This window comes from Podarcis filfolensis (genome assembly GCF_964270895.1).
Source record: "Podarcis filfolensis genome assembly, chromosome: 3".
In the NCBI taxonomy this organism is placed as follows: domain Eukaryota; kingdom Metazoa; phylum Chordata; class Lepidosauria; order Squamata; family Lacertidae; genus Podarcis; species Podarcis filfolensis.
In genome coordinates, this window is record NC_139606.1 from 84,145,014 (window position 1) to 84,171,821 (window position 26,808).

The 26,808-nt window shown below is 44.0% G+C and overlaps 2 protein-coding genes and 1 long non-coding RNA gene across 12 annotated transcripts in view; 2 read left to right on the plus strand and 1 right to left on the minus strand.

Moving 5' to 3' along the window:
* Positions 1–707: 707 nt before the first annotated feature.
* MRPL14 (mitochondrial ribosomal protein L14) lies at positions 708–17,789 on the minus strand. Of its 3 annotated transcripts, none has more exons than XM_083604643.1 (3): positions 17,691–17,789; positions 8,650–8,745; positions 708–1,275 (listed from the first exon to the last, which is right to left on the minus strand). In XM_083604643.1, the coding sequence occupies exons 2-3, from the start codon at positions 8,721–8,723 to the stop codon at positions 912–914; spliced, it is 438 nt and encodes a 145-aa protein (XP_083460769.1). In that variant the 5' UTR covers positions 8,724–8,745; positions 17,691–17,789; the 3' UTR covers positions 708–911. The 3 variants fall into 3 exon arrangements, with proteins under 3 accessions (XP_083460769.1, XP_083460767.1, XP_083460768.1); XM_083604641.1 differs by lacking the exon at positions 17,691–17,789 and adding an exon at positions 17,097–17,213; XM_083604642.1 differs by lacking the exon at positions 17,691–17,789 and adding an exon at positions 17,074–17,154.
* Positions 2,250–10,049, plus strand: LOC310758417. The gene is made up of 2 exons (XR_014545762.1): positions 2,250–4,400; positions 5,017–10,049. It is a non-coding gene; the product is annotated as an uncharacterized lncRNA (long non-coding RNA).
* The window catches only part of TMEM63B (transmembrane protein 63B), a 75,559-nt gene continuing 65,976 nt past the window's right edge, over positions 17,226–26,808 (plus strand). For 2 of the 8 annotated variants that reach the window (XM_083604490.1, XM_083604494.1), the window contains exon 1: positions 17,296–17,490. The gene's annotated coding sequence lies outside the window, so the exon portion shown is untranslated. Of the gene's footprint in view, positions 17,491–17,678; positions 17,791–26,808 lie in introns of those variants that run through there. The other 6 variants (XM_083604492.1, XM_083604488.1, XM_083604495.1 and 3 more) reach the window with 6 other exon arrangements.

Here is a 26,808-nt window from a genome sequence, read left to right on the forward strand (position 1 = left end):
AATGATTTGTCGCCAGGCAACACTGGGGCACTGGGGCGGGGGGGGGGACAACTGCAAACACACACTTGTATGCCACTGAAATCCATGAGGTCCGTGTGTTTTAAAATTACTCTGGATTTCATCAACTGAAATAAAATAAAATGGAATGCTACCTGCCAAGTCACTGACACAGTCCCATTTTGTCACTCAGAAGCATGCACACCACATTTGCATGTATTAATTGTTCGTAACTGATTCTGCTTTCAGTATTTCACAGAATCTGGAATTATTTGGCAAGGACTGAAGAAGGGGCAAGCCATGGAAATCCCTCCCCCGATCCACTGATGGATTCCTTTCATCAACCAACAGACGGCATTGGATACCACCCTTGGTGGGGTTTTGGTTTTTTTCTTATTTCCTTTCTGTTGCTCTTGAACAAAACTACTGGCTTAATGTTTTGTTATATAGTCAGTTATGTATTTTGTTTTTGCTGGTTGGAGCCTGGACAAGCTCAATATTTATCAATACATAAAACGTATAGACAAATGTTCTGGTTTAAGAAAGAAAGAAAAAGAGAGAAAGAACACAGACAGGACAAATCGGGAGATTAGCACAGGATATTAGCTAGTCTGCTCCTCCAATTGGGTCATATCACATCTTCTGCCTTCCCTAACCCTTCTGCCTCACCCTGCCCTCCCCAAAGGCATCAGCCACACAAAACAAGCTACTGGATTAACAATCTTGAGCTTTAATCATATCATGTCGCAACTGTCACTGAAAAGGGCAACAATATGGCTTTCAAAAAGAAATCTTGACGTGTTTTCAACCCATATGCCGATGTGAAACTTCCCCTTATTACTGTTTTATTTAGGTTCAGAAGGGTTTAAAGCGGGGGGGGGGACAGTACTACATACTGGATGTTCCCTTATTTGTCACACGAAGTTCTGGGCAATGGCCAACACTTTCGAGAATTCTTGCCGCTTCCTCAGCAGAGAGGGAATTGGGGTTTTGATTCTCGTCCCTACTGGGTTCCCGTTGTCTTCAATGAGCACCACGTTGTTAGAATCAAACCTGGGAGTCATGCGAGGGCCCGGCATCTTGTGGCCAACGATTAAAGCCTTTTTCTTCTCCCCTTTGATAGCCAGAAGGATCTTGTCGCCGACTTTGCCCACTCCGTTCTTGTTGTAGACATGGATGCATTTCGGAGGCCGGTGGTACGGAGTGTTTCCCAAGGCGCTGTTATCTACAACTCGCACACGGGTCATCTTCTGTATTGCACTGCACACGCTGCTGATGCTGCCAAAAGATAAGTTCGAAGGCAATAACAAGTCAGACCAACGGTAGCAGTCCCAATCAAGGACTATAATGTTCAGAAACATGTGCCGTTACTATGACCTCCCTCGCACTCAAAAAGCCAAAAACTCTAAATACAGTGGTGCCCTGCAAGACGAATACCTCGCAAGACGGAAAACTCGCTAGACGAAAGGCTTTTCCGTTTTTTGAGCTGCTTCGCAAGGCGAATTTCCCTATAGGCTTGCTTCGCAAGACGAAAACGTCTTGCAAGTTTGTTTCCTTTTTCTTAACACTGTTAATACAGTTGCGACTTGACTTCGAGGAGCAACTCATAGAACGCAGTGTACATAGTAGCCTTTTTTGAGGTTTTTAAAGACTTTGGTGATTTTTGAAGCTTTTCCAAAACTTCTTTTGCAGCCATTTGGTAAGTTAAGCTTTTAAAACTTTTTTGGGGGGGGTTGGATTTTGGGTTGGGGTGTTTGGAATTCAAGGACTTGGTGTTGGGGAGGGGTTTGCAAGAATGTGGAAGCTTGTTTTTTTCCTGCATTTTTATGATTTTTTGTGACCATTGGGCCACTCTGCTGTTTTTAAAAAAAAATTCTGGATTTGAATTTCTGTGTGCTGGGTGGCTGGGGGAACAGTTGGGGAGGGGTTTGCAAGAATCTGGAAGCTTGTGGTTTTTTTTCTGCATTTTTATGATTTTCTGTGACCATTTGGCCACTCTGCTGTTTTTTAAAAAAAATTCTGGATTTGAATTTTGAAATGCTCTTTACAGTATGTGTGACTTTAAAGAGCACTTAATAAACTTTTGTTGTACCAAATTTGGCTTTGTTTGGACTTTTTTTGACCATAGGAACGCATTAATTGATTTTCAATGCATTCCTATGGGATTTCATGCTTCACAGGACGAAAAATTCGCTAGACGAAAAAATTCGTGGAACAAATTAATTTCGTCTTGCGAGGCACCACTGTACGCTACCACAAAGGCAGTTTAGTACATTTAAATCAACAGTGGATAGCATGAGAGGGTCAAAGGGCAGCTTTTTTATATATAAAGCAACCCAAGAAATGCAAATATTTTCAAACTTTTGCCCTTCAGAAAGTAGCTTTCCACACCAGCTTATCTACTAAGGAATTGCTAGCGTGTGATAAGAATTGCAGAGGATTCTGGGAAGTATTCTAGGGTGAACAGAAAGAAGCCATCTCACAAACAGAGGGTTGGGATGGGGGGAGAGTGAGCCCATTTCAATGTGAAGGTTGATTCCTCACAGAAACCAGATGCTGATAAGGAAGGAACTGGTCTTGTGGGTTTTTCTGTCTTCCCCCTAAACTGTGAAAGAATTGTATACAGAGCTGCCAGCTTATATATATTTCATTGGAAGCAAGTCCCACTAAGCTCCATGAGGCTTACTTCTAAGTAAAATGGATAGGCCTGCACTGCTAAGACTCAAAAGGATTCCTGAACTGTTACCATCATGGCTTACTATTACAAGTAATGTTTACTTATTCAGTATTTGTAAAGCCATACAATTATTTGTTTATTTTTACAGCAAGATAAAACACACGCTGGGTGATCCTTCAGTCAAATAATTTTCTGAAATCCTTTTTTTTTTTTTTTTAGCTATAAGAATTTATACACCAAATCACCGAACATTGTTCAGAAGGCAAGCAAGGGATTCTTAAACTACAGTACCTGGTACTTAGGGGACCTAATAAGGATTTGAAACTGGCTTCTCTACTAGAATGTTAATTTCTCACAAGAGACTTCTGCTAATTAGATACTAGTCTGACAAGTTTTCCTGGAGTTTTGCTTCTTTTTTGCCTCTTCTAATAAAGAGGAAAGGATTAGAGAAAGGGAGTCTGGTTGGTGAGAATCCATAAGTGACTTCTGAGCACTTTCTCAGCAAGGAAAAGCAATTATTTTTATTAAAAACAGGGATTAACCAGACAAATTAATGGAACACATCCAAATGAGATGTCAGATTTGTTGATCAGAAAACATATTTCCATTATCTCAGTTCTCAATATCACCACCACTTTTGGTAAATTTCTGAATTGTTTATCTCTTAGAAGCAGTTCATTTAGGACACCCCTTTATATAGAAATAGTCATTGTTAGTTTTTTTAAAAGAACTGAGTGGCCTTCTTATCAGGAGGTCCGTTCTGTATGATGTCTGAATTGGGCCTTTAGTGTTGTGGCACCTACTCTTTGGAACCCAGTTGGTGTTGGATTAGAAATTGTATTTATATACGTAATTATTTCTATATAACTTTTAATTGTACTGTGAAAGACACCAGAATGCTGACTCAAACAGAACAGGCCTTGAGAACCCACTATGGCATTTGTTTATTTTTAATACCCATTTCCTCTTTAGCAACTCAGAGCATGTGGTACCCTCACACATGACTCCTTCCTTGAGATCTGCTTGCTTCTAGGTTGAGACGAAAAACAATTACAGACTAGATCCTCAATCTGAGTTATGACTCAAGCTGAGAAAAGCACTGCAGCAAAATTTGAAAACCTCAACTTTAGAACCACCTCCTGCCCCCCCCCTTCAGCTTTCAGTGCATGGGAAATAATAAAGTTATTACTATCAGTGAATTACTGTCTTCATTCAAAAGGAGAAACAACTAGAGAATGATTGATGGCTTTAAAGCACCAACATCCATGCACCATGCCTATTCCATGGGACCCGTAAGTCTCCACCTTAGCCCAAGTGGAGCCCAAGGGCTGGCTGAAGTTGTTGACTTCTGCTCCATCCTTCTGCCTCCGTGATATAAAGCCAGATAGAGGAATTAAAGCAGCACAAAACTATTTAATCTTTAAAAGCTTGTACATAGCTCAGTGAAGGAGCACATGGTTTGCACACAAGGGGTCCCACGTTCAGTTCCTTGATCTCTCCAAGGAGGGTTAAGCAATCCCTCTCTCTGAAATCCTGGGCAACTTCTGCCCGTCTAAGCTAGAGGGACCAATAGTTGCCTATGTTTCCAGGTCTGGCATATCTGAAGAGGGCAGAAATGCAAAATGGCAACATAAAGCCAGACAGACTAGAGCCACAGATTTTTGACAAACCTAGTCAGCATCTTAAAAAGCAGAAACATGACCTTGCCAACAAAGATCTGCATACCGTATTTTTTGCCCTATAGGACGCACCGGCCCATAGGACGCACCTAGATTTGGGGGGGGGGAATAAAGGAAAAAAATTATTCCCCCCCCCCGGCACGGGGCTGGGGCGGGGAAAGTCCGAGCTTCCCCCACCCCAGCCCCCAGAACAGGCAGCTCTCCGCAAGACGTTGGAGGCCAGCGCGAAGTCGTGCCGGGGTCCCACAGCTTGCGGAGAGCTGCGGGAAGCCCGCTCTGGGAGCTTGCGGGGCTAGGGGCGGGGGAAGCCCGAGCTTCCCCCATCCCCAGCCCCCAGAACGGGTCCCAGAGCGATCCCGAAGCTGCGCACAACTTCGCCATCGCTCTGGGAGCTTGCGGGGCTGGGGGAGGGGAAGCCCGCCGCCAGCCTCCAAACCACGTCGGGAGACAGCGGGATGGCACGCTGCGCCTCCCCGCTGTCCCCCGAGCTTGCGGGGCTGGCAGTGGGGCTCTCCTGAAGCCTGGAGAGCGAGAGGGGTTGGTGCGCACCAAGACTCTCCAGGCTTCAGCGAAAGCCTGCATTCACCCCATAGGACGCACACACATTTCCCCTTCATTTTTGGAGGGGAAAAAGTGTGTCCTATAGGGCGAAAAATACGGTAGTTAAAACTATGGTTTCCCACTAGTGATGTATGGAAGTGAGAGGTGGACCATAAAGAAGGCTGATCACGAAAGAATTGATGCTTTTGAATTATGGTGCAGGAGGAGACTCTTGAGAGTCCCATGGACTGCAAGAAGATCAAACCTATCCATTCTTAAGGAAATCAGCCCTGAGTGCTCACTGGGAGGACAGATTGTGAAGCTGAGGCTCCAATACTTTAGCCACCTCATGAGAAGAGAAGACTCCCTGGAAAAGACCCTGATGTTGGGGAAGATGGGAGGGCACAGGGAGATGGGGACGACAGAAGACGAGGTGGCTGGACATTGTTCTCGACGCTACCAGCATGAGTTTGACCAAACTGCAGGAGGCAATGGAAGACAGGAGTGCCTGGTGTGCTCTGGTCCATGGGGTCACAAAGAGTCAGACACGACCAAACGCCTAAACCACAACAATTAATTGATGCATATGAATGAAGAGTCACATATTTGAAGACGGTTCCAGAAAGTGTACTGGCCTGTGGGACAGAAACTTACTATGCACAGCATCTAAGGAAATGTGCACCTGTACACACTGAGATCTGCAAGGGAAACCTGCCCGACCCCAGTGCCAAACTAGGGCCTCAAAGCAGTTCCCACTTTTTGTTTACAATGCCCACTCGAGAAATTCATGAAGAGCCAGGTTCTCTCTCGGGAACTCTCTTATACCACAAAGCATTCATTATACAATGAACCACAAAAGTCAAGGGTCTTTGTTCCCTCTTGAACATGAAGGATTTGGCAGAAATATTCCCCACAAAAGAGTAGCACATTAAATGCCGAGGGGGGGGCACATACCTGTACCCATCTGAACTTAGGAACATTTTTGTGAACATACAAAGAATGAAATATTGCGTCAGACCATTTAATCCAAGCAGCCCCATGTCTACGACTTCAAACACCGATGGCTTGACAAGGTCTGAAGCAGGGCTCTTTCCTTGCTCTGCTACATAAAAGCCTTTTAAGGGAAGATGCCAAGAATAGAACCTGCCTACAACAGGAGAAGTATATGGCAAGGGAGGGGAAGAAACAGATTTAACCCTTATCTATCCCAGGTAGTTCTGCAGGTAAAATAAGACTGTGCTCACAGGTGTCATTGATTTCCATTGCCTTACATGTATGTAACTGCACAGGGTCCCAAAAACACAATGAAAAGCTCATATTTGTATTTGGAAGACTCTTGTTTTTCAGCCTACTGCTTCTAAAGGAGAAATTTTGCAGGGGAAAGGATATTACAGTGCTTTTTTACTCTGTTGCTCTGAGTTGCTATAAGCAGTCATCACCTTTTCCCATCACTATCTCTACTTTGCTGGAAGTTTCTGCTCTCCAGCTCCTTGGCCTGTAATTCAGTAGCAGGAAGTGGCACAACTCCAGGTTCACCACACAAGAAAATCTTTAATGATCCCACCTGTGGGAATGGTTTTCCTGTGCTTCAATAACGTGAAACCACAAAGTTATAACTCCTCTAGTTAAAAATGGATTGAAGGAATTAAAATAAATGCCTACAATGATATTTGACCCCTTTTCTCCTAAGAATGTATTTCTCACAAACATCAGAAATAAATAAATTCACAATGGTTGGTAAATATGCCATATGTAAGAACTTATTCTCATACAATGGAAAATGTTTGCAGTCCATATTTTTGTTCCCTACTACCATATTTTTCCGTGTATAAGACTAGGTTTTCTTCCTAAAAAATAATGTCAAAAATTAGGGGGCATCTTATACACGGATCCCCCCCATTTTCTTAAATCTGAGCCCCCCAAAATAGGGTCCGTCTTATAAATAGGGGTGTCTTATAGACGGAAAGATACGGTACTTTTAAATTATTGTTTTATTGTTAATGTTTGACAGAGGGCCTTCTCAGTAGTGGCGTCTGCCCTATGGAACGCCCTCCCATCAGATGTCAAAGAGATAAACAACTATCTGAAGACATCTGAAGGCAGCCCTGTTTAGGGAAGTTTTTAATGACTGATGTTTTAACATATTTTTAATCTTTGTTGGAAGCCACCCAGAGTGTCTAGGGAATCCCAGCCAGTTAGGCAGGATACAAATAATAAATTGTGGTGGTGGTGGTGGTGGTGGTGGTGCAGCAATAAAACTTCTAGCACATTGGCAAAGCTAAGCAGGGTCTGCTACGGTTTCAAATTGAATGGGAAACTCTGTGTTGAGATTCCTGCACTGAAAAGGATTGGACTAGATGACCCTTGGAGATACTTTCCGACTCTACAATTCTGTGAGTCTAGATAAAATGTCAGGAAAAGTAATACATACATTAAAAGTGATTTTAAAAACAATAACAACTGCCCTTTAACAGAAGCCTGAGACCCAGAATCATACCATCAGTGTCTCTCCATCCTACGAAAATTTCTAGGTCGTTAAGCTGCCATGTAATTTTCAAGGCAGAGAAATAGGGCTAGTGCTTATTAAAAAGTCAGCAACACATTATATACTGTCATTAGGAATCTCATTAGCTACAATCGCACAAGGGAGGGTTTAGCCACATTTCCTTATGTAGGCAGCCACTGCCTCTAAGAAAGCAACTCACAGCACCTCAAGCTGTGGCAATTCTCCTTCTATGGTCTAGGAAGACCTGCATGGTGCTCAGAAACTGCCTCTCCTAGCTCTGAAATAGATAAGGAGACACTGCCACGACTACCACAGTGGTTGGAAGGGGTGGAGACTTTTTTTGTTTTTAAAAAAGTTATTTATATCACACTTTTCCTCCACCACAGAACCCAATACAATATGCATGCAGTTCCCAAGTGGTCTCCCAACCAACCACTGGCCAGACCCAAAGCCCTCATGTGCCTTCAGACCATACCTTGAGACAACAGTAAGACTACAGCAAATTTAAGTCGGTGAAAGATTTCATATAGCATCCTACCACTGTGAATACTACTTGCCGTTTCCTAGCTTTTAACACAGTGACATTTTCTTCTTTGAGCGGTGCAGAAAACCATTATTTTTTAAAAAAAACAACAACACACACATTCAATTGCACTTTAAAACCACTGCATTATTATAAAACTTCAAGGTATTGGAGGGATGTCTTGAATGCACTAGACTCAAAATTATCAACTACTTGCTAAATTGAGATTTGTCAAGGGGCATTGTTGAATGAATTTATGAGTTAAGACTAGAAAGAAATAACCTCCAAGTGGAAATCTGTTGAGGCCCCGACTAGATTATTAAAGGACAATGCTATACACACCTACTCAGAAGAAAACCCCACAGAGTTCAATGGGACTTACGCTCAGGTAAATATAGAACCACAGACTAGAATTATATGGGAACGGCAAAGTTAACAAATCATATTAGGACAGGAGGTGGCATATGTAAGTATAAAGATTTTCAACTGAGGTGGGATTTTAAATGAATTTAACCACTGGAACAAACCTAGAGTATTCTTATCAATAGGATAAATTCATGAAATACAGTCCTGTACAGTAAACCATGCCCAATGTAATCTTGTAATTTTGCTTATATAGAAAATAGGGAGGAGTTTGACAAATGAACACTAGGTTTGCTTCATCTGATTCATGTGCCTGTAAATATACTCCAGAGTAAAAAGCCATTATCGGTATTGGAACACATACCTGAAATTTCGCTGATTTGTTGCTCTGTTTATTTGGGCTAGAAAAAGCTCTGGGTACTTTTTCCAAAGCGCCATCAGGATTCTGGTTTAAAAAAACCTGGACAAGAAACAAAAGATTACTAATAATATACTACTATTGATGGTTACAATTTTGATAAAGATAAATCACACTATCAATTCCATGGGATACATTCGGGAGGAGGATATTCTGTTGCAGTGTCCCCAAAAGCCCTCAAAAGCATGCATTGTATTGTTAACAAAGCGCAGCAACATTCCCTCCTCAGATCAGAGTCAGTGCAACTCAGTTACATATAACACAATGGTACTGTATTTAAATAATAAAAAAGCACTGCAGTGCAGCTTTCTTCTTCAAGGGCATAGATCCTCTCTGTACAAGCATCCTCCTACCCTAACAGCTGTCAGTTTTTACAGCCACAGGCATTTTAATAATATCTGTGCATGGAGAGCGCAAAAGCCCACAACTCTCAGTAAGCTATACAACGGAACCATTTAGTAGTCACAATAAATTCATTTTTTAAATGCTAAAAGCATCAAAAGATATACTAATTTATTTGCTGCCGCGTTTTAAGGGAAGCTAGCACAAACATTTCAAACAAGTTTGGGGGACAGGGTTTTAAAAAGTATATCAAAATTAAGTTTTTATGTTTTATTTGTATACTATTTGGAATTTTTATTTGGTTTCAATCAGAAAGGAGTCTTAAAATTCAATGGGAATATACTCTTAAAATCAGTCACCAGCCAGCATAGAGCCAACTCCTAGGGGCCAAGGGGCCTTTCTCCCCCCCAAAAAAAAATATTTGAGGGGGCTGCCCCCCCAGTTGATGGGCATTGCTATTCAAATTGTGCCCATGTACTACGTCTTGTGATCAATTATGCAAGGCGAGGCTTACTTGCCCCTCCTCCAATATTTTATTCAAGTTGGCACCCCTGCCAGCCAGTGATGTTTCTAGAACGGGAATCATAAAAATTCCCAAAATGGTCTGTCCTCAGGTTATCTCCTTTGACATATATGAGCTTTTATGAATACAGTCCACTAAGCTTGCAGTGCCTTCACTTTGTTTTACCTAAGTTAAAAGGTGTATCATAGTCACTCTTAACTTTTACTTCAGGCACTTGTATGACATAGAATTTTCACTTTGGATAATTATTTTCCTAGTTACAAAGATGTAACATAGCAAAGTTGCTACAATGCAAGATTCTCTGCTACTTTTCAGGTTCAAGTGACCCACATGGGAGAAGAGAAAGCACTTTTGGCACACAGAGTAGCAGTAGTAACCACACTGCTAGAGCACTAAGCACTAAAGGAAGCGAATGCATTAAAATGTTCGTTCTTAACTTCTGAAGCACCACAATTATCTGCATTCCAATGATATGCTTGGGGGGAAAAGACATTTTCTTTCACCCACTTGTCCCCCAGTGATTCTTGCCACAACATCTCCCCTCTACAGAGTCCTAAAGACAGTCTTCTCCAACTGGCACATAGGGGCAAGTGTGAGATACCCAATACAGCCAAGGAAAATGTATCCTCGCTTGTGATTTGTATTCTTCTCGCAGCTCAATCATTCACGACACGAGGGTTTTGAGGCAGATGCTGACATTTCACTCCTTTTCTTCAAACCCACTGATCAAAAATAACTGCTAAATGCGAAAAGTGGTGTCTGACAGAAGAATATTCACACCACAAACTACAGATGTGGCTCCTGTAAATGGCAACCACACACAAACAGGGTGGTATTCAACTAAATTCTACTCACTGGTATTAATGGATATCACTAAGTTAAGTCCATTAATTTCAAGGGGTCTCCTATGAGTAAAACTCAGCTGAATACAACCCACACTTTCCCAATTTATGCCACAATTTCCATGCTTGCTCTCTGGTCATCACTTTTGTTTTAAAAACAAGTAAGCCCCTCTGAATACTTTGAAGCAAGAAGCTCATTTCCCTCTGTCTTTTTATTTGGACCAAAATCCAGTTTGAATTCAAAATAAGTTGTATAAAAGGATGGAGAATAATTAGTATAAAACAGGGATGTCCAACAGGTAGATCGCGATCTACTGGTAGATCGCGGGGGGTCCGTGGTAGATTCCTGGTAGAAGAAATTTATTGGAGATGTAATTTCCATAGATCATAATCACCCTACTAGGTAATCAATCTTCTGGAAGTGCAACAACTTTGGATCTCCCCAAAAAGCTCAACAACTTTGGTAGATCACTGCCAGTATATTTTATACTGGGAGTAGATCTCAGTCTCTTGAAAGTTGGACATGCCTGGTATAAAAGAATGAAGAAAACTATTAATTAGGTAAGGAAAGTTCTAAGTGTTAAGAGGGATGCTCAAAATTCCCAATAATGTGTTTCTCACGTATGATAAATTTAGGAGAAGGATATTTGCAGGGAAAATGAAAGGCCTTAACCATTCCCTTGACCATTAAATTTCACCAGCAGGTTTTCCACATCATGTCCTCTCCAGCTGAACTCTAAAAAACAGCCCATCTAGTGCTAGGGAGGAATCAGCACTTAGGGTGTGTATAGGTATCAAGGATGTGAAGATATGTAGTTATGTGTTCCTGGAAGCAAAATTTAGGTTGCTAGGGAGGAGTTTGAAAGCTGGGGCCTTCAAAGCAGCTTTCTACAAAATGCTACCAGCTCCACTTGCAGGGCTACCTAGAGAGGTGTAGCTGTGTAGTCTCAGTGCATGAATAAGATGGCGGTACTGGCAGTTTTGGATTTGTTTGGAGTTTGGATTCGTTAGTCGCTGAGAATATTTTGGGACAAGCTGGGCCTGATCAAAAGGGACAGGGCTCCACTTGAACTGGGAAGAAACCAGATTGCTGATGCTTGAAATAAAAAAGATGGCAGAGCAGCTTTTAAAGTGATTGTTGGGGGGAAGCCAACAGAAGCTGAGGAGCATCCAGTTCAGAACAAATCATCCCCCAGGGATGAGGGAGGGACATGCTTATTATAATTCAAATGGGAAGAGGGCAGAGCTAGGCACTGAGATTGCTGGAGCCCAGAGAAACCACCATAGGTTAAATGCAAGTGCCAAAGACACTTGGAAAGAAATGCTGTATATACAGTAAGTGTTTGTATAGCAATGCTAGAAGACTAAGGCAAGACAAGAGAAGCAAGAGCGCTTGGTCTCAGAGGAGAGCATACATACAGTGGGAATAAAGAAAACCTGGTGAAATGGAGGAAACCAGTGAAGCGTCATTATCTCGGGGTACAAAGTCTATAGAAGGGCCACAAAAGGACATAATGAAGCCAGTGTCGCTCTGCACTTCAAAGAGGACATAGAACTCAACAAGCAGGAACTCTTCAAAGGGCCAGATTCCTCCACAGAATATCTATAGGTGGTGATACCAAACCCAAAGAATAATTTAGTTTCCTTCTGACCATAACAGAGAATGAAATAAAAAAGGCATTCCAAAGAGGAAGTGCTGTAGTAATGGGTGACTTCAATTACCTTCCCATACATTTGGTATATGCTATATTCTTCAGTAGTGCAAAGAATTAAAATTTCTTAATAACTAAACTGATTGCGCACTACACAATCCTAGAACAGTTTGGTCACAAAACCAAGCAGAGGGGTTAACCCTGGACTTAACTTTAAGTGGTTCCAACAAACTGGTGCAAGATGCAGGTATTGTTGAATTAGTTTGGAACACTGATCATAGTGCTATCAAATTCAATTTATGTGTAAATGGACAATTGCCAAGAAATTCCAACAGAGGCATTTGACTTCAAAAGAGGGAACTTCCCAAATATTAGGGGATTGGTAAAAATGAAGCTGAAAGGCAAAGTCAAGAGGGTCAAATATCTGCAAAATGCTTGGAAGTTGTTTAAAAACACAGAGCTCAACTGGAATGCATGTCACAAATCAGGAAAGCACCAGCAGAGGCAAGAGGATGCCTGCATAGTTAACAAGCAATTCAAGGAAATCACTGGAAGGAGGCTTCCGTCAGAAAATGTTCTCCTTCAAATGAGAACAAAAAGTAACACAAACTTTGACAAAGGAAACACAAGCAGACAATAAGGGGTACAAAAAAGAATCTGAGGATCCCATTGCTAAAAACATGGAGAACCACCAACAACAAAATCTGAAATTAGCAGCAGACCATCACTTAAGGAGGCAGCTGGACTTTGGATGAGAAGGGTATGCTAAAGGAGGAAGGGGGGATTGCAGAGCAGCTGAATGAATTCTTTGCAACTCTGGGCCTGAACTAACCCTCTCAAGAGAGGAGTCTGAGACACTGGGACCAATATACCAGTATGTGCAGGTAATTTTTAGGGCGGAAGAACATTCAGTTGTGTAACCTGCAGTCTGACACAGGCTTACTATCTCAATGATGGAGCTTCCTAGCATATAGTCATAAGGAACAGAGGTCATTTTAGTCATCATAAACAAGTATTTGAGCACCAAAACATTAAGTGCCACCCAAACCCAACTCCGTAAAAGTATTTTATTCCTGTCCTGCCACACAAGCAAATCTAGAACAATTCCAGAAAGTTGCATTCCAATTAGCAGAACAGTAGAACACCTAATACAGGGTGGCCTGAAAAACACCTGCACAAACACACCTTTTCTTATCTGTTGGGTCTACTGCTGAGGCCAGCCAGAAAGTAATGTAACCTGCTTATAAAAAAAATGAAGCATGCAATTGCCTAAGAATCTGGAAGTTTCAGCAGCCCAAGCACGTTCCTATTTGATGTCTTGCTCCCAGAAATATGATGTGGCACTTAGAAATGTGAAGTATTGTGCAGACGTACTTTTAGTTAAGGCTCAAAAAAGCACTTCACTACTCTTGAGTAGCAAGGTGCTTTTCAAGCTCTGTGAGAAGGAGTATAAGCTTCAAAGAAGCTGTATGGCAGGCATGGCCAAACTCGGCCCTCCAGATGTTTTGGGACTACAATTCCCATCATCCCTGACCACTGGTCCTGTTAGCTAGGGATGATGGGAGTTGTAGTCCCAAAACATCAGGAGGGCCGAGTTTGGCCATGCCTGCTGTATGGTAGTATATTGTTGCTCAGCGTTAGGGTAACCCAGCAGGCCTATAGCCTCATCTTTCACATCTCCAGGCCCACCCTAAGCAACAACCTTGCATGCAGAGCATAGCCTGCACCGCACAGCAAGCATGACCATAGCAGGAAACACAGATATATCCATGCTGATAAACTCCAACTGCTCAATAGGAACCTACACCCTAGAAAAATGCTAGAACCCAGCTCCATCCCAGGCTCCAGAACACCCCATCATGATTGGCTAAGCCAGTTTGGAAGCAGAAAAAAGGCCACATTTTCAAGCCCTCTTGGTGAATCGTGCAGATACACATGCAACAGAACACAGAAAAATGCAGCTTGCAAGAGATTGTAGATCTTTATCTATAATTGGGGGGGGATTCCCATCTATGGAAAAACCTTGACTGCACTCAAGCACCTTCCTTCTCATGTAATGTGGGTCAAGTAAATGCCTCACATGAGTGCAGATAATTGTGCACAAACTGGCTTTTTAAAACGCAACCTCACCATTTCACTTAGCATGTAGCCAGTTACTATTCCCCTCTCGCAAACAACTTTCTCATAAAGAGTTCCAGGATCCACAACATTGGAGTTGGGAGGCCGGGGGGGGGGGGGGAGAGAATAGCAAATGGAATAAGGTAACAGTTTCCCCACGGCTGTTCAAATACATTGTTTCACTTTATCCTGCCTGTAACTCCAGATGTCCCCCTCTCAGGAAACAGACCTTTTTCTTCAACATGACAAATCTATAGAACAAGTTGGATCCCTTCCATTTTGCAATTACCCAGATCTGTACCATTTCCACAGACCGGCTGATTCAGCTTTGGTGTCCTGAGCAGTGTGTTCCTATGGATGTTTCCTTGGAATTGAGTCCCACTGAGTTATACTTGCACACCAAATACGCGTGCGCTGGACTGTGCTGCCTTAGTTTAGATAGGGTTGCCATACATTTGGATTTTCCCAGACATATCCAGAATACTGCAGTTGGCAGCAGTGTCCAGGCAGAAATTGGGAAAATCCCGACGTATGGCAGCCCTTGTCAGCAGTACTGTTTTCCCCACAAAAAAAGCTCAAAACCAGCAATTTGTATAATTATTATTTTTTGCGATTTCACCTAAAAAGCTCAAGAACTTTGGGCAAAACTAAAGAAAGCTCAACAACCTTGCTAAAAAAAAGCTTAACAATTTTTCTGTTCAGGTTTTCACTGTTTGAAATATGTCAACCCTACTTTAGACATGTTTATTTAGGAAATCTGATTCTAAAGTAGCATTTTTACTGCAGTGACTAGAATTATATTTAGTGAATTGTGTACACTCCTGATTTCAAACCACAGAAAAGAGCAATTTTTGGAGTAAGAACATGACCAAAAGGTATCAAATGTAAACAATGACCACATGTACTGCAATGTGTTACACTACCTTTATAGCTTCCACAACGCTCATTGTCGGTTTCTTTTGCACAACAATCTACAATCCACTAACTTGCATTGTAAATGGAATCAGGACCAGAGTATCAATAACTTTACCTTTAATCTATTGAAGGTCTGGTTGCAATTTTGGCCAATGACTGAGGGAGACAAGAATGAACCTTAGCTTAGCAGCCTCCAGTTTTAATTATAAGGTTGCAACACACTCAGCCTCCAGTTTGTTAGCAGAAATCTAGCAAGATGTGATTGTTGCACAAACATGAAGTCTAAGTCTCAAAATCCAAACTTCATTTTATGTCCTTAATGCAGGATCCCTTGTCCTATAATTATATAAGGGGTTATCATTTGATTAAAGAAATGTTAGTGAACTGTAAATGTGCTGTTGATACAGTTTTGAAGGGGGGAAAGCATTCTCCCTTTGTTTTTAGATTATGCATGCTCATGTCACAGCAGGTACCATCTCTAAAGACATTTCCCCCTGTGTGAGAAGAGGAAAAGTGAAAAGACCTATAAACATGCACCTGCTACCTATGGATTTGAAAATACTTGCATTTTTTAAAAAAAGTTTTTTTTTAAATCTGATGCCCAGTTAATTGGGAGCACACTTTTAATTGATCCAAAGCACATTGCAGTGTAGTCCCAAGCACTATTAATGTGATGATTTCAAAGATCAGATTTGACCAGCGATTTTGTATTTAAGAAACTGGTCCCAAAATACTGAAACAAGACACACATGGACAGAGCAAGAAGTTTCTGACAGTAGATACTGGAGACAAATGAGCACGACGGAAGTCTCCAACAGTCATTAATATGTACTGAATAAAGATCAAGGTAGGTAAACAAGTATGCTGCAAAAGAACTGTAAGTCAAACTGAGGCCTCAAGCCGCAGTCTTAATCATTACCCAGTACAGAAAGAGCTGAATCCTGGAGACTGGGTTCAAATCTGACCTTTACTTTGGAAGTGCTATGTGGCTTTGCTTAAAGTGTGGAGTACATTAGTTGTTAAAGTGTCAGGCCAGTCACTATCTGTTACCGTAACCTACTTCCCAGGGTTGAGGCTAAAATGGGAAGGGAAACAGGTTGGACATGAATGCCACCCTGAGCTCCTTTGAAGAAGGGTAGGGTAAATTTAAAAAGCACATCACCTTGCAAATTAAAAACGATGTGCAAATAAGTAGTTGTAAATACCCATGCTCATATGCGAGATCCTTTTGGATCCAAGGAGGTTGCTCTGCCTGATTGTTTACATCTCAGAAATAAATACAACCAGGCATACTCCCAAGAAAAGTGTGCATAGAACAGACACTTTACTCTCAAATAAAGTAGCAATGCCAAGCATGCAAACTAAAAAGTAAGTGCCGCTTAACTAAAGTGTAAACATGCCCAGGACTGGGCTTGTAACTCATTTAAGATGGGGGCTGTCTTATTACTATAATAAGCCTGCATTGCCTTCAGGAGTGCTAGCTGGAAACACTTCCCGCGCGGTTAAATGGGCAGAGTATCCTGCTGCTAATGCCCTTATGCGTGAAATCCCAAATCCACCTACACGGGAGTAAATCCTACTGAAAACAGAGGCCCTGATTTGTGAACAAAGTATGATGCTGCCTTAGTAGGGGAAGAGCTTTTCGGGCATCCCGAAGGGAACCGGCTCCGTAGGGCATGCGCTCTTCCGGATCAAGGCTGCAGTCCCAAATACATTAATCTCCCCCATTTATCTATTATGCAACCCCAAATGCATTTATCGATAATGCACGCTCGGGACCGTGCAGCCCCGCTTGCTATGCACGGACGTCCCCGGGACCTTCGTCCGAGGAAGCCTGCACAGGTTGAGGCTGCGGCTGGTCTGGCCTAGGAGCCTCTTCCCCGCAAGCAGAAGCGAGCCCCGTCCCCGCCGCGGGCTCCCCTCCCACTCCCGCGCCGCAGGGCACCCGAAGGACCCCGGAGGGCAAAGAAAGCCACACACACGAGCTCCCTTCAAACTCACAGGCTCCTCGGGCCTAGGCTCCCTTCCAAACGCGCAGGCGCACAGCAGCACAGCCGCGCATGGCAGGGCCCGGCAAGAAACCCGGGAGGGCGCGCGTGCGCACAGTGCGAGGCGGGTAGATGGGGGGGAGGCTCCTGGCTTTCTCCGCCCGCCCTTTTCCCCGGTCTCCAGCCTGCGCCGGGCGAAAGGCCACGCCTCCCTGCGCGGCTCCCTCCCCCCCTCCCTCCCCGCTTATTCCCGAAGCCGAGAAGCCGGAGCTGGGAGGCGCGAGTCCAGGAGGAGAGGGGAGGTTGGGGCGCCTTTTCCTCGGCGGAGGGGCGTCAGCGGGAGCCCCGCGCTGAGAGGGCGAGGGAGCAGAAAGCCCGGAGGAGCCGCTCTGCCTTTGACAAGTGAGGTAAGTCGCCGGGGAAGAGGCTGCTGTTGCCTGTGCCTGGCAATGCCCCTGCGCTCCCACCTCGCCGCCTTCTCTTTCCTGCTGGGCTGCAGCAATAACAGCTCCAGAGCCCCGTTTCCAAGGGCGCCCGGGACGGCTTGGCCATCCCCTTGGCGGAGCGAGACGGCTCCCGGTGGCGCCTTCTTTTCCCTCCCACCTACCTTGCCAGTGCGGTATCTGTTTACTCGCGAGAGAGCGAGCGGGCGAGCGCTGCGTTGCTCCCTCTTGCCTCGAGGTGGAACAATGGCAGCGGAGCCCAAGGTAGGGGAGGTGGCGAGAGGGTGCCGGGCAAGGTCTGCCGCTCGCTGGGCGTGTGTCCCTTTTGCAGAGCCCTGCGGCAGGCTCGGGGGGGGGCGCTTAGCAGGCTCCCCTCCTCCCTCCGCCTCCCAGAAAAAAACCTCTCCTTCCCCCCCCTTGCCCACCCAGACACAATGACAGTCGTCCGCCGATCCCGCGCGCGCCCCTCCTCTCGAAACTGGTCCAGCTGCTGCGTTTCGTCGCAGTTCTCTGGATTCTCCCGCACAATGTCAAAGAAGGGAGGAAAGGAGGGCAAGATGCTTTTTCTTCGCCGTCAGACAAAGCGGCCATCTCGCTGGGGTGTGTGTGGTTTTTTTTAAAGACCCGATCAGGCTTTGTGTGCATTGGGCAGGATGGCGTGAAAGGAGGAACGGGGTGTGGGGGCGCAGGCTGCGTGTTTCTTTGTTGCTGTCTCCCCTCTTGGTGGTGTGATCGCGATGGTGTTGCTGATGATGATGTTGGTCCGCGATGCTGCAGTCAATTCCCCCCCCCTTTCCTTCCTTCCTTCCTTCCGTGTCAGGTGCGGTAGGGAAGGGAAAACCGAGAAAGCCATTTAAGGGACTTAACAGTACGGTATCCTATAGACAAGCCCGCTCGGAGTTAAGCCCCACTCTCGGGACTTATTCCCAGATGTGTGTGTGTGTGTATAAGGAGTGGTATCTTTTAAGTTCTCTCTTTCGTGCTGCTTTTGCTCTGGAGATTCCCTGCTGCCTTCAGAACAGCTTTCCTCCCAACGTGATGGTTGATGGGAGTTGTAGTCCAAAACATCTGACCGGCACCAGGTTGAGGGAGGCTGCTTTAAAAAACCAAAGGAAAAGAAATGCACCAAATGCTCAGGGAAACCAGGCCCAAAAGGAGGCGGATGCAAAACCAAATCCATGTCCTATCCTGCCTTAATGTTCCCATGCTACCCTGCCTTTGCGCTGTGCCTTCTCCAGGGATTTTCCTTTGATCTAGTCCCAAAGATAACTGAGAGCAGCCAGGCAGTCAAAATACCTTTCTTTCACCTGTGATGTCCAGATGTTACTGGGCTGCAATCCCACCATCTCTTACCATTGGCCATGCTAGCTGGCGCGGATGGGAGTTGGAATCCTGCAACATCTGGAGGACCACAGGTTCCCCATCCCGGGGCTAAAGGAAGCATTGTGGTCTATTTCTATGACGGATGGCAGGGAAGCAGGATGGACAACTTTTCCCAGACCTTCTCATGTGACACAATTATAGCACTTCAGTGGTTACCATCTTTGCAACATCTGGAGGCTACAAGCCATTCTAAGTCTAAACCACCAGTGTATGCAAAATGAGGTTTAATATAAAATAGATTAATAATTGCTGCTATATCAACTTAGTTCTCCTGCTTCTTATTCCCCCTCCCACCTCATTTTAAATAAAAAAGTTGGCTTGAAGGCAAAGGGAGGTGTATTGGAAGGAAGAGACTGAAAAGTGAATCTTCCTATTGCTATTATTATTGTTGTTGTTCTACAAAACCCCCATTTCCACCACCCTAATGACAGTGCCTCAATCTGAGTCAGGGTCAGCTAGTGTGGGTGTTACTTGAGCTCAATGTGTCAACAACATCTAATGATATCCATGGGAGATGGCTTCCTTACTGTTGGTGCAGCAGTCTGAACATTTGGAATGCTGAATGAATTTAGATGGTGTTTTTTATATAGATAGATAGCATAAAGCCTATCTCCAGCTGTGTTTGAATCTGGCATTCAAATCAAAGGGTAAAGATGTTTTGGCTGCACAGATGCTCAAAGGCTGCATGTTCTAGCAAGTAATAAATGCTGTTGCTATTGGGGAAGGCATAGGGCCATGTTATGTCTTCTCCAAGTGCACAACAAAGAAAGTTCCTTTAGATGCCAATTTAATTGGTGACAGACTTTTGCAAATGTTTTATGGACTTTTTTGGGGGGGGGACAAAAGCAAATATAAAATATGGATAACCATAGATGAGATGTTATTAATTATTATGCTGTTTATCATTTGCATAATATTTTTGCATTGCTGTGTTTGCCTTTCTGGTTGCATGGAAGGAAAGTCAGTGTTACAGGGATGGACCTAAGGCAGGGAGATTCTGACCTATCCAAGGTCACACAATTAGTCCAAGCTGTTAATCCTCTCCTTCAAACAATGCCTGCCTCATCTCTGAAACTACAATGGCAAATGCAGCTACTGTCTTCATTACTAAAGAGTCATGTGTAGCGCAAACCTTATCATGTTTTCTGACACAGGCTGCAGTGAGTTCAGAGGGAGTTACTCTCTTGTAAGCGTGTTTAGGATTGCAGTCATAGTCTCCTTACAGATAGGAGATGATCAAAGGCATGGACTAGAAGATAACGGCAGTCAAAATGGGGTTCAAAGGTTTGGATCTTTCTCCTAGGTAGCTGAGGCAATAAAGTAGATTCCTGTTACATCATGAAACCAAAGGTGCAATAATTCATGGCTGTTTTTAAGGTAACAGCCTATAAGACATAGACAACATGGCCTATTGAAAACAAAAAATTGAAACCTCAGTGCAGAGAATATCTGTTTAAGAGGGTGTATTGGTTGGGAGACAATGGAAGAGTGTGCCTTCAGGGGTAAAGTCAAACCATTGGAGAGTTACAGTGCCTGCTATAGCTATAGAGACCGATACGGAACAGATATATTTCATTGCAGGTAGGGCAGATTACCTAGTAAGATAATGCTTAAAGCATCTCTGGACACAGTGTTTCCCAAACTTAGAATAATCTTGCATCTCTTTTGAGAGTTTTACCGGCATATCCCCTTCTTGGGCGAATATAAATTTGGGGGTAGTTTTAATAATATTATTTTATCTTAGAATTTTTTTCTGCATCTAAAAAAAACCCCTGCAATAAAGTAAAATTAAAAAGCATGCTGTGTACCCTTTGAAACCCTTTCCCTTCTTCTTCTTCTTCTTCTTCTTCTTCTTCTTCTTCTTCTTCTTCTTCTTCTTCTGTGATCGCTCACAGCCAAGTAAGATTGTCTCCCATAAACACGGTTTTAACAATGAGTCCGTAAGTGACTGTGGAGGCCAATTCTGGATCCATACGTCCTTTCACAGTGGGGACATTGGTTTCTGGTGGCGAGTTGATCACGGGGTTTCCCATATCCCCAGGGGTACATGTACCACACTTTGGGGAAGACTGCCTGGGTGGATGGATGGATTCCCATCCACCTTGCAGCAGGGTGGCAGCAATGGAATGGGCTAGGGCAGGCCTATCCAACCAGTCGATCGTGATCTACTGGTCGATCACGGGCTGTCCCTGGTTGATCCTGGTCTATTGCGAGATCTCCAGCGATCGACCAAAAAAAGCTCAACAACTCTGGTCAATCCAATGGGTAGATCACTGCCAGTTTATTTATAGTGGTAGTAGATCGCAGTCTCTTGGAAGTTGGATATCCCTGGGCTAGGGAGTTGTGTGGCTCTCCAGCACACACAAGCAGGGAACCAACTTGCATGCAGGGGTAGGGCAGCTGCCAGACTCCCTCTCTCAAGCGGGCTCACAGCAGCAGTGACATTGCAATGGAGTCAAGTAGCTGCTCAGCAAGCCTGTGAGTGAGCTTGAGGAGGAGGCTGGAGCAGCATGGCTGCCAGGGGGCCAAGTGGCAGCAAACACTTTGCAGGGCAGGCAAGGCATCAGCTCCAGTAAGCCTTGTCAGTTGTGTGGGTCCCTGCTGTCCTACTCTTGCCATTTTGGGGCGGGGGGGGGGGAGAGGGGGCAGGGCAGGACAGGACAGGGAGAAAGGTGGGATATAGGGCTGTGGATGTGGTTTATATTGCTACAAAACTTCTGTGACCAGAAGTTTCTGGTTTTGCTTGCCAAAAGATTTAATGAAATCTTCTGTCAACATCTGCTGTTTAAGCAAACTTGGAGGTTGCATCACACACACCAGTTTTTGCTGTCTGCTGAAGAAAGGATATTTTAGGTGTTCTTAACTGTTATTGATAAGGTTAATCAGGGTGGGAAGACAAGAGGATTTTGCTTTATCAGTGGAGTCGTGACTGATCAGCAAATCTTTAAATACAAACTATGTATGTTTCTTAATTCTTTTTTAAAAAAGGAAAATGTAAAGTTGTGGAACCTCATGTTTTCCCACATTTTCTGTTAACCCACTGGTGGGAAAATAAAGAGTATATAAGGAATTCAAAAGTTAGGGGAAATGAGGTGACTTGGAGTCTGTTCAGAGATCATGACCAGCCATCATGAGCTCATCTTTGGACTGATCCATCTCAGCCGCTTGGGGATACACGCTTGCTTAAATAACTCAGTAAATGCAACACGGCTTTAATCTGTGGAATGGTTTCTGGAGGCATTTGTTTCCTTTGATGAATTCCTGTAGAGCTCAGGTTCTGGACAACAGGCTAGAAAGATCCAAGAAGAGATTTTTCCAAGAAGGATTGTACAGTTTCCCCAACAAAAGGATCCAGGATGCATTCACAGTCTTCACCACTCAAGTTGTCAGTCCCCCATTGCACCTCTCATTTAATGGAAAGCAAAAGGGTCAAGGGGGAAAGTGTCATCTTCTGAGCATCCTGTCCATATCCTCGGATTGCATGAACTGAAAGGTATCCAGAACCAGTCTGCATATGGTCTCCAGTTGTGGAGTCCAAGCTGGAATAGATGCAAGCAACTTGATCAGCAATCTGCTCACAGCAGGCTGCTGAGTGCTCCACTCTTTTCCCGGACAAGTCAGAATGCAGTAGGCCTCAATCATTCACAACTGCTGTTTCTGTGCCAATGCAGTGGTGAATGCTTCTGATGTATGTCAGCATGAATGTATGGTGCCATCAGCCAATGAAAGAAACTCTCCAACCGAGGTGCTGAACAAGCTCTAAACGGGAAGAAGGGGAATCTAGTACAATTCTATCAAGTACCAGAAAGGGTCTCCTGATTCCAGAGACTAGTCAGAGTCATTAATGGAACCATTAAAAGACCTTTTGAATTCAATCCCACTGGAGGGCCCAAGAGGTGGTGGGTACTTGGGGGTGAGAGCTCATCAACAGCAACCTTGCTAGGGCCGCTAACAAAACAATGTGAAGCCAGATGACTAATAATTGTAGCACAGTACTCCTAACTATGCCTATTCAGAAGTATGTCCTGTTCAATTCAGTGGCAATTACTCCCAGTTAAGTGGAGCTAGGATTGCAGCCTTGGGCATCTCCTAGAGGGCTTGAGCTAACCAGGCCCCATGTCTTACTAGGGCAGTCATATACTACAGAGACTCTCTCATCCATCACTCACCCCAATTATAAAGAGGACTGGTGGTATTGCAGTCCACCCATTTCTTACTTATCTGGGTCAGTAGGTAGGTTTTTTAATACGAAATATGCCATGTAAAAGTCTACTTTAGTTGTTACTCCCACTGACAAGGGTACAAGACTAAATAACTTTCAGTGTCCAACTTGCCTTTCTTGGGCAAGGCAAAAGTGTATGTGTTAGTGCCTTAGCTCCGGGTCTGCCTGGGGGATTCCAAACATCATTATTCTTATCAATCTGACTCTCAGTCTGGATTTCGTATGTAAACCTTATTGGTCCCTCTGCTGGGTCACATATGTGGAGGGATGCGTTGAAGGAGTGGGATCCTCTTATGTCCTAGATCTCTCTGTAGCATACTAGTAACATTCTGGACCATCTTTCATGGATGAAGATTGGAAGCATCATGCTTTGGTAACACTTATCCTAACACTGTGGTTGGGTTCAGATAGTGGTACTGCATGGTTGCAGGGGCACTGGTGGTTGTTGGCTCTGCTGAGCTATATTTAAGTGCTTGGCCTATTTGAAGTTCTACTCCACCCTCAACCTCTCCCAAAGGACCAGGTAAATGGCACAGGAGTGCTCCCAGAATACAGCAATTGTAAAATATTAAGTACTGAGGCTCAGCATTATGTATAAAGTAATGCCCAAGTAATTCCACCCATCCAAGGCTCTAGTAAGTATTGGTTTGTGATTAATTTCCTTCCTGTTTCCCAGGTGCCCAGTCTCTTTCCTCTTCCCCTGAAATCTCTCCCTAGGTAACTGCATTGTCCCGGTGCAATTTTACACCCTAACTTTGAACTTAGTATGTGCCAAAAATTCTGAATGTCAAGCAAGGCAATGAATTTAACTTCATTAATTATGCTAGTACTTCTATGGCACAGAATTTATCTAATGTAGTTGTGAAATTTGCATTTGCTTGTACTAAATCACAACGGCCTGGGAAGGCTCTCATGGTGGGGGAGAGAGAGTGCAGCCTTCTGACACCTATTATTCAGTATTAAGGAGCACAGTGCTCCACTTTCAGATCTATTATGTATCATTCAGGTGTTTAGCACATATTAAACTCCTGCTGCATGTTACGCATTGCAGCAAGCACAAACCTTCAGGGACAAATAAATGTAAAAAACATGTGCCCTTGTGTGTAGTGGGGGGGCAGGGGGGGCAACTATTGGTTGTCAGAATCTGCTTCTCTGAGCTGACTGTGAAGTCTTTGCAATGCTTCTCTCTTGGCAATTCTTTCAGATGACAGCTTGGCCTGATTTGTCATACTGTAGCTCTGTAGCTTGAAGTGGTTTTGCAGTTATTGCAGAGGAGTGTGCAACACTGCATCAGCAAAAAGTAATAGGAGCTGAAATCTCCTAAATAGAAAGAGGGAAGTGTCTGTGATTCCCATGGAGTCTGAAATTGGCTGCTGACGCTGTGAATGGAATACCTTCTGCTAGGCTGCTCTCTTTAAAAGCCCCAGTTGGGCCATCCTGGCACTACCCTCACACATCAAAGCGTACCTTCACACACTTTTCCACATTACTGGGGAATGCCCATGTGTGAATCCATGTGTGAATTATACAACTTCATGAGTATGTGCAACTGGCACTCCACCCCCACTAGCTCAAAGCAGAGAAATGACAGGCACAAATTGGCAAAGAATGGGTGGATCTTTTGCATCAAGTCTCCAGTGTTTACATCAATACTATGAGAAGGGCATTGGATTTATTGCCATGGGGCAATTGTGCAATTGTTAGGCTTCCAAAAATGTTTTAACCTAAGGCAGTCATGGGAACCTGTGGTCCTCCAGATGTTGTTGGACTCCCAACATCCATCAGTCCCAGCCAGCATGGCCAATGGTCAGGGATGGTGGTGTTGTAATCCAGCAGCATTGAGGTGTGGGGATGGGGCACAGGTTCCCCATCTCTGGTAAGTGTTTGGCCTAAGTGTAAAGACAGATGCAGCATTTTTAGGGCAGCGGAGCCAACTAGAATCTCCTTCATCACATTTATTCCAAACATGTCTTTCCACCTTAAAGCTGGATTTTGAAAGCATCAGCTCTGTGCTTGCAGCAAAAGCTTAAAATGTACTGTGCTAATTGGCTAGTGCCTGTGACATTCTGAAGCAGTTATACAATTATTGTTATACGCTCTGTGTTTTTTATGATTAAAAAAATGTGATAGGTGAACATTTCAGTTAATAAATATATATGCCATGCTTTAACATATTTTAAAAGATGGGGGGCTGCCTAAAATGCAGAGGATGAAAGACTGAATCAGAGTTTGACTTGTTGGTATGAGTGACTGTTATTTCAGTTGCAAAGCAAGGAGGAAGTGAGGCTTGAACCACTGCTAGAAAGGCATGCTATAAGAGTCCATTCCACTCCTATTAAATCTGTTTTTACCAAAGTCATGGGGCAAAGGGACAAGTGCTTTTACGGGTTGACTAATAAACATGTAGTAAATGGTAGAAATAAATTAATAGTTTTCACAGTGGAGGGATCTTCCAGTGATCCATATTTGGATATTTCATTAGCTCAGAAAGTTAAGGGTCAGCATTTTCATGGGGTAGTGGGGTAGTTTTGCTCACATTCACCAGTTTTAGCAGGAAGGACATGATATTTCGGCTTTCAAAGCTGAGAAGTGTATGAGCCTTTTTGCCCATTCAGGTGGTCTTTTTCTTTTCCCTTTGCACAAGCCATAATTAAACCAGGAAGCCTCTAGGTAACCAAAGCTGAAATATTGTTACCAGCTTTGGACCAAACCAGAATACTCAACCATATTTTGAAGTTGATGTAATCTCCTATCTTGGTAAAGTTGCAGCCTTCACACTAGATGTAGAAAAGTACCCATGATCACTGCTACAGCCCAGTGTGTTGCATTGTAACACATGTAGTCACGAGAGCCAACATTGTGAGTGCCGTGTTTATTTTTCGAAGATTGGAATTCTCAGCTTTAGCATTTGTTTGTCAAGAGACAGATGACTGGCAGTGGCTCTGTTAAGTTTTCAGTGCCAGCTAGCTGAAGGCTCACTTATTTGCCCAGGCATCCAGAGGAGTCTGCAGAATTGTTTTTAATTTGCATTTTGTATTTACTTTGATGCAACCTAATATGGCAGGAGTTGGGAACTGGATCTCACTGGCAAGTCAGAACCTCACCTCTGTGCATGCGCAACCACCCATCTACGCGCTGTGCCCCCAACATATGCACTAGATTTGGCAAGTGAGTGGGGCCACCTACCTGCCATTCACCTGGAATTGTGATGATGTAAGCCTCATGCAGTTCAAAATCAGTCCATGTGAGCAAAAAAAAAGTGTGTGCAGTGCTTCCCAAGCACTCACAATCAGCTGATCGTTGGTGCTTGAGAAGTGCTGCATAAGGGGTTTTGCAAACAGCTTATTGATGATGCTTGCAATGCCTCTTCTATCCAGGTCTCACCTTTTCCTGCCTCACACTTGATGTCATGTATGTTTCGGTTTCACCAGAATTAGGCCTAATTAGCACTGTGGGACGCGGGTGGCACTGTGGTCTAAACCACTGGGTCTAGGACTTGCCGATCGGAAGGTCGGCAGTTCAAATCCCCACGATGGGGTGAGCGCCCGTTACTCAGTCCCTGCTCCTGCCAACCTAGCAGTTCGAAAGCACGTCAAAGTGCAAGTAGATAAATAGGTATCGCTCCGGCAGGAAGGTAAACAGCGTTTCCGTGCACTGCTCTGGTTTCGCCAGAAACT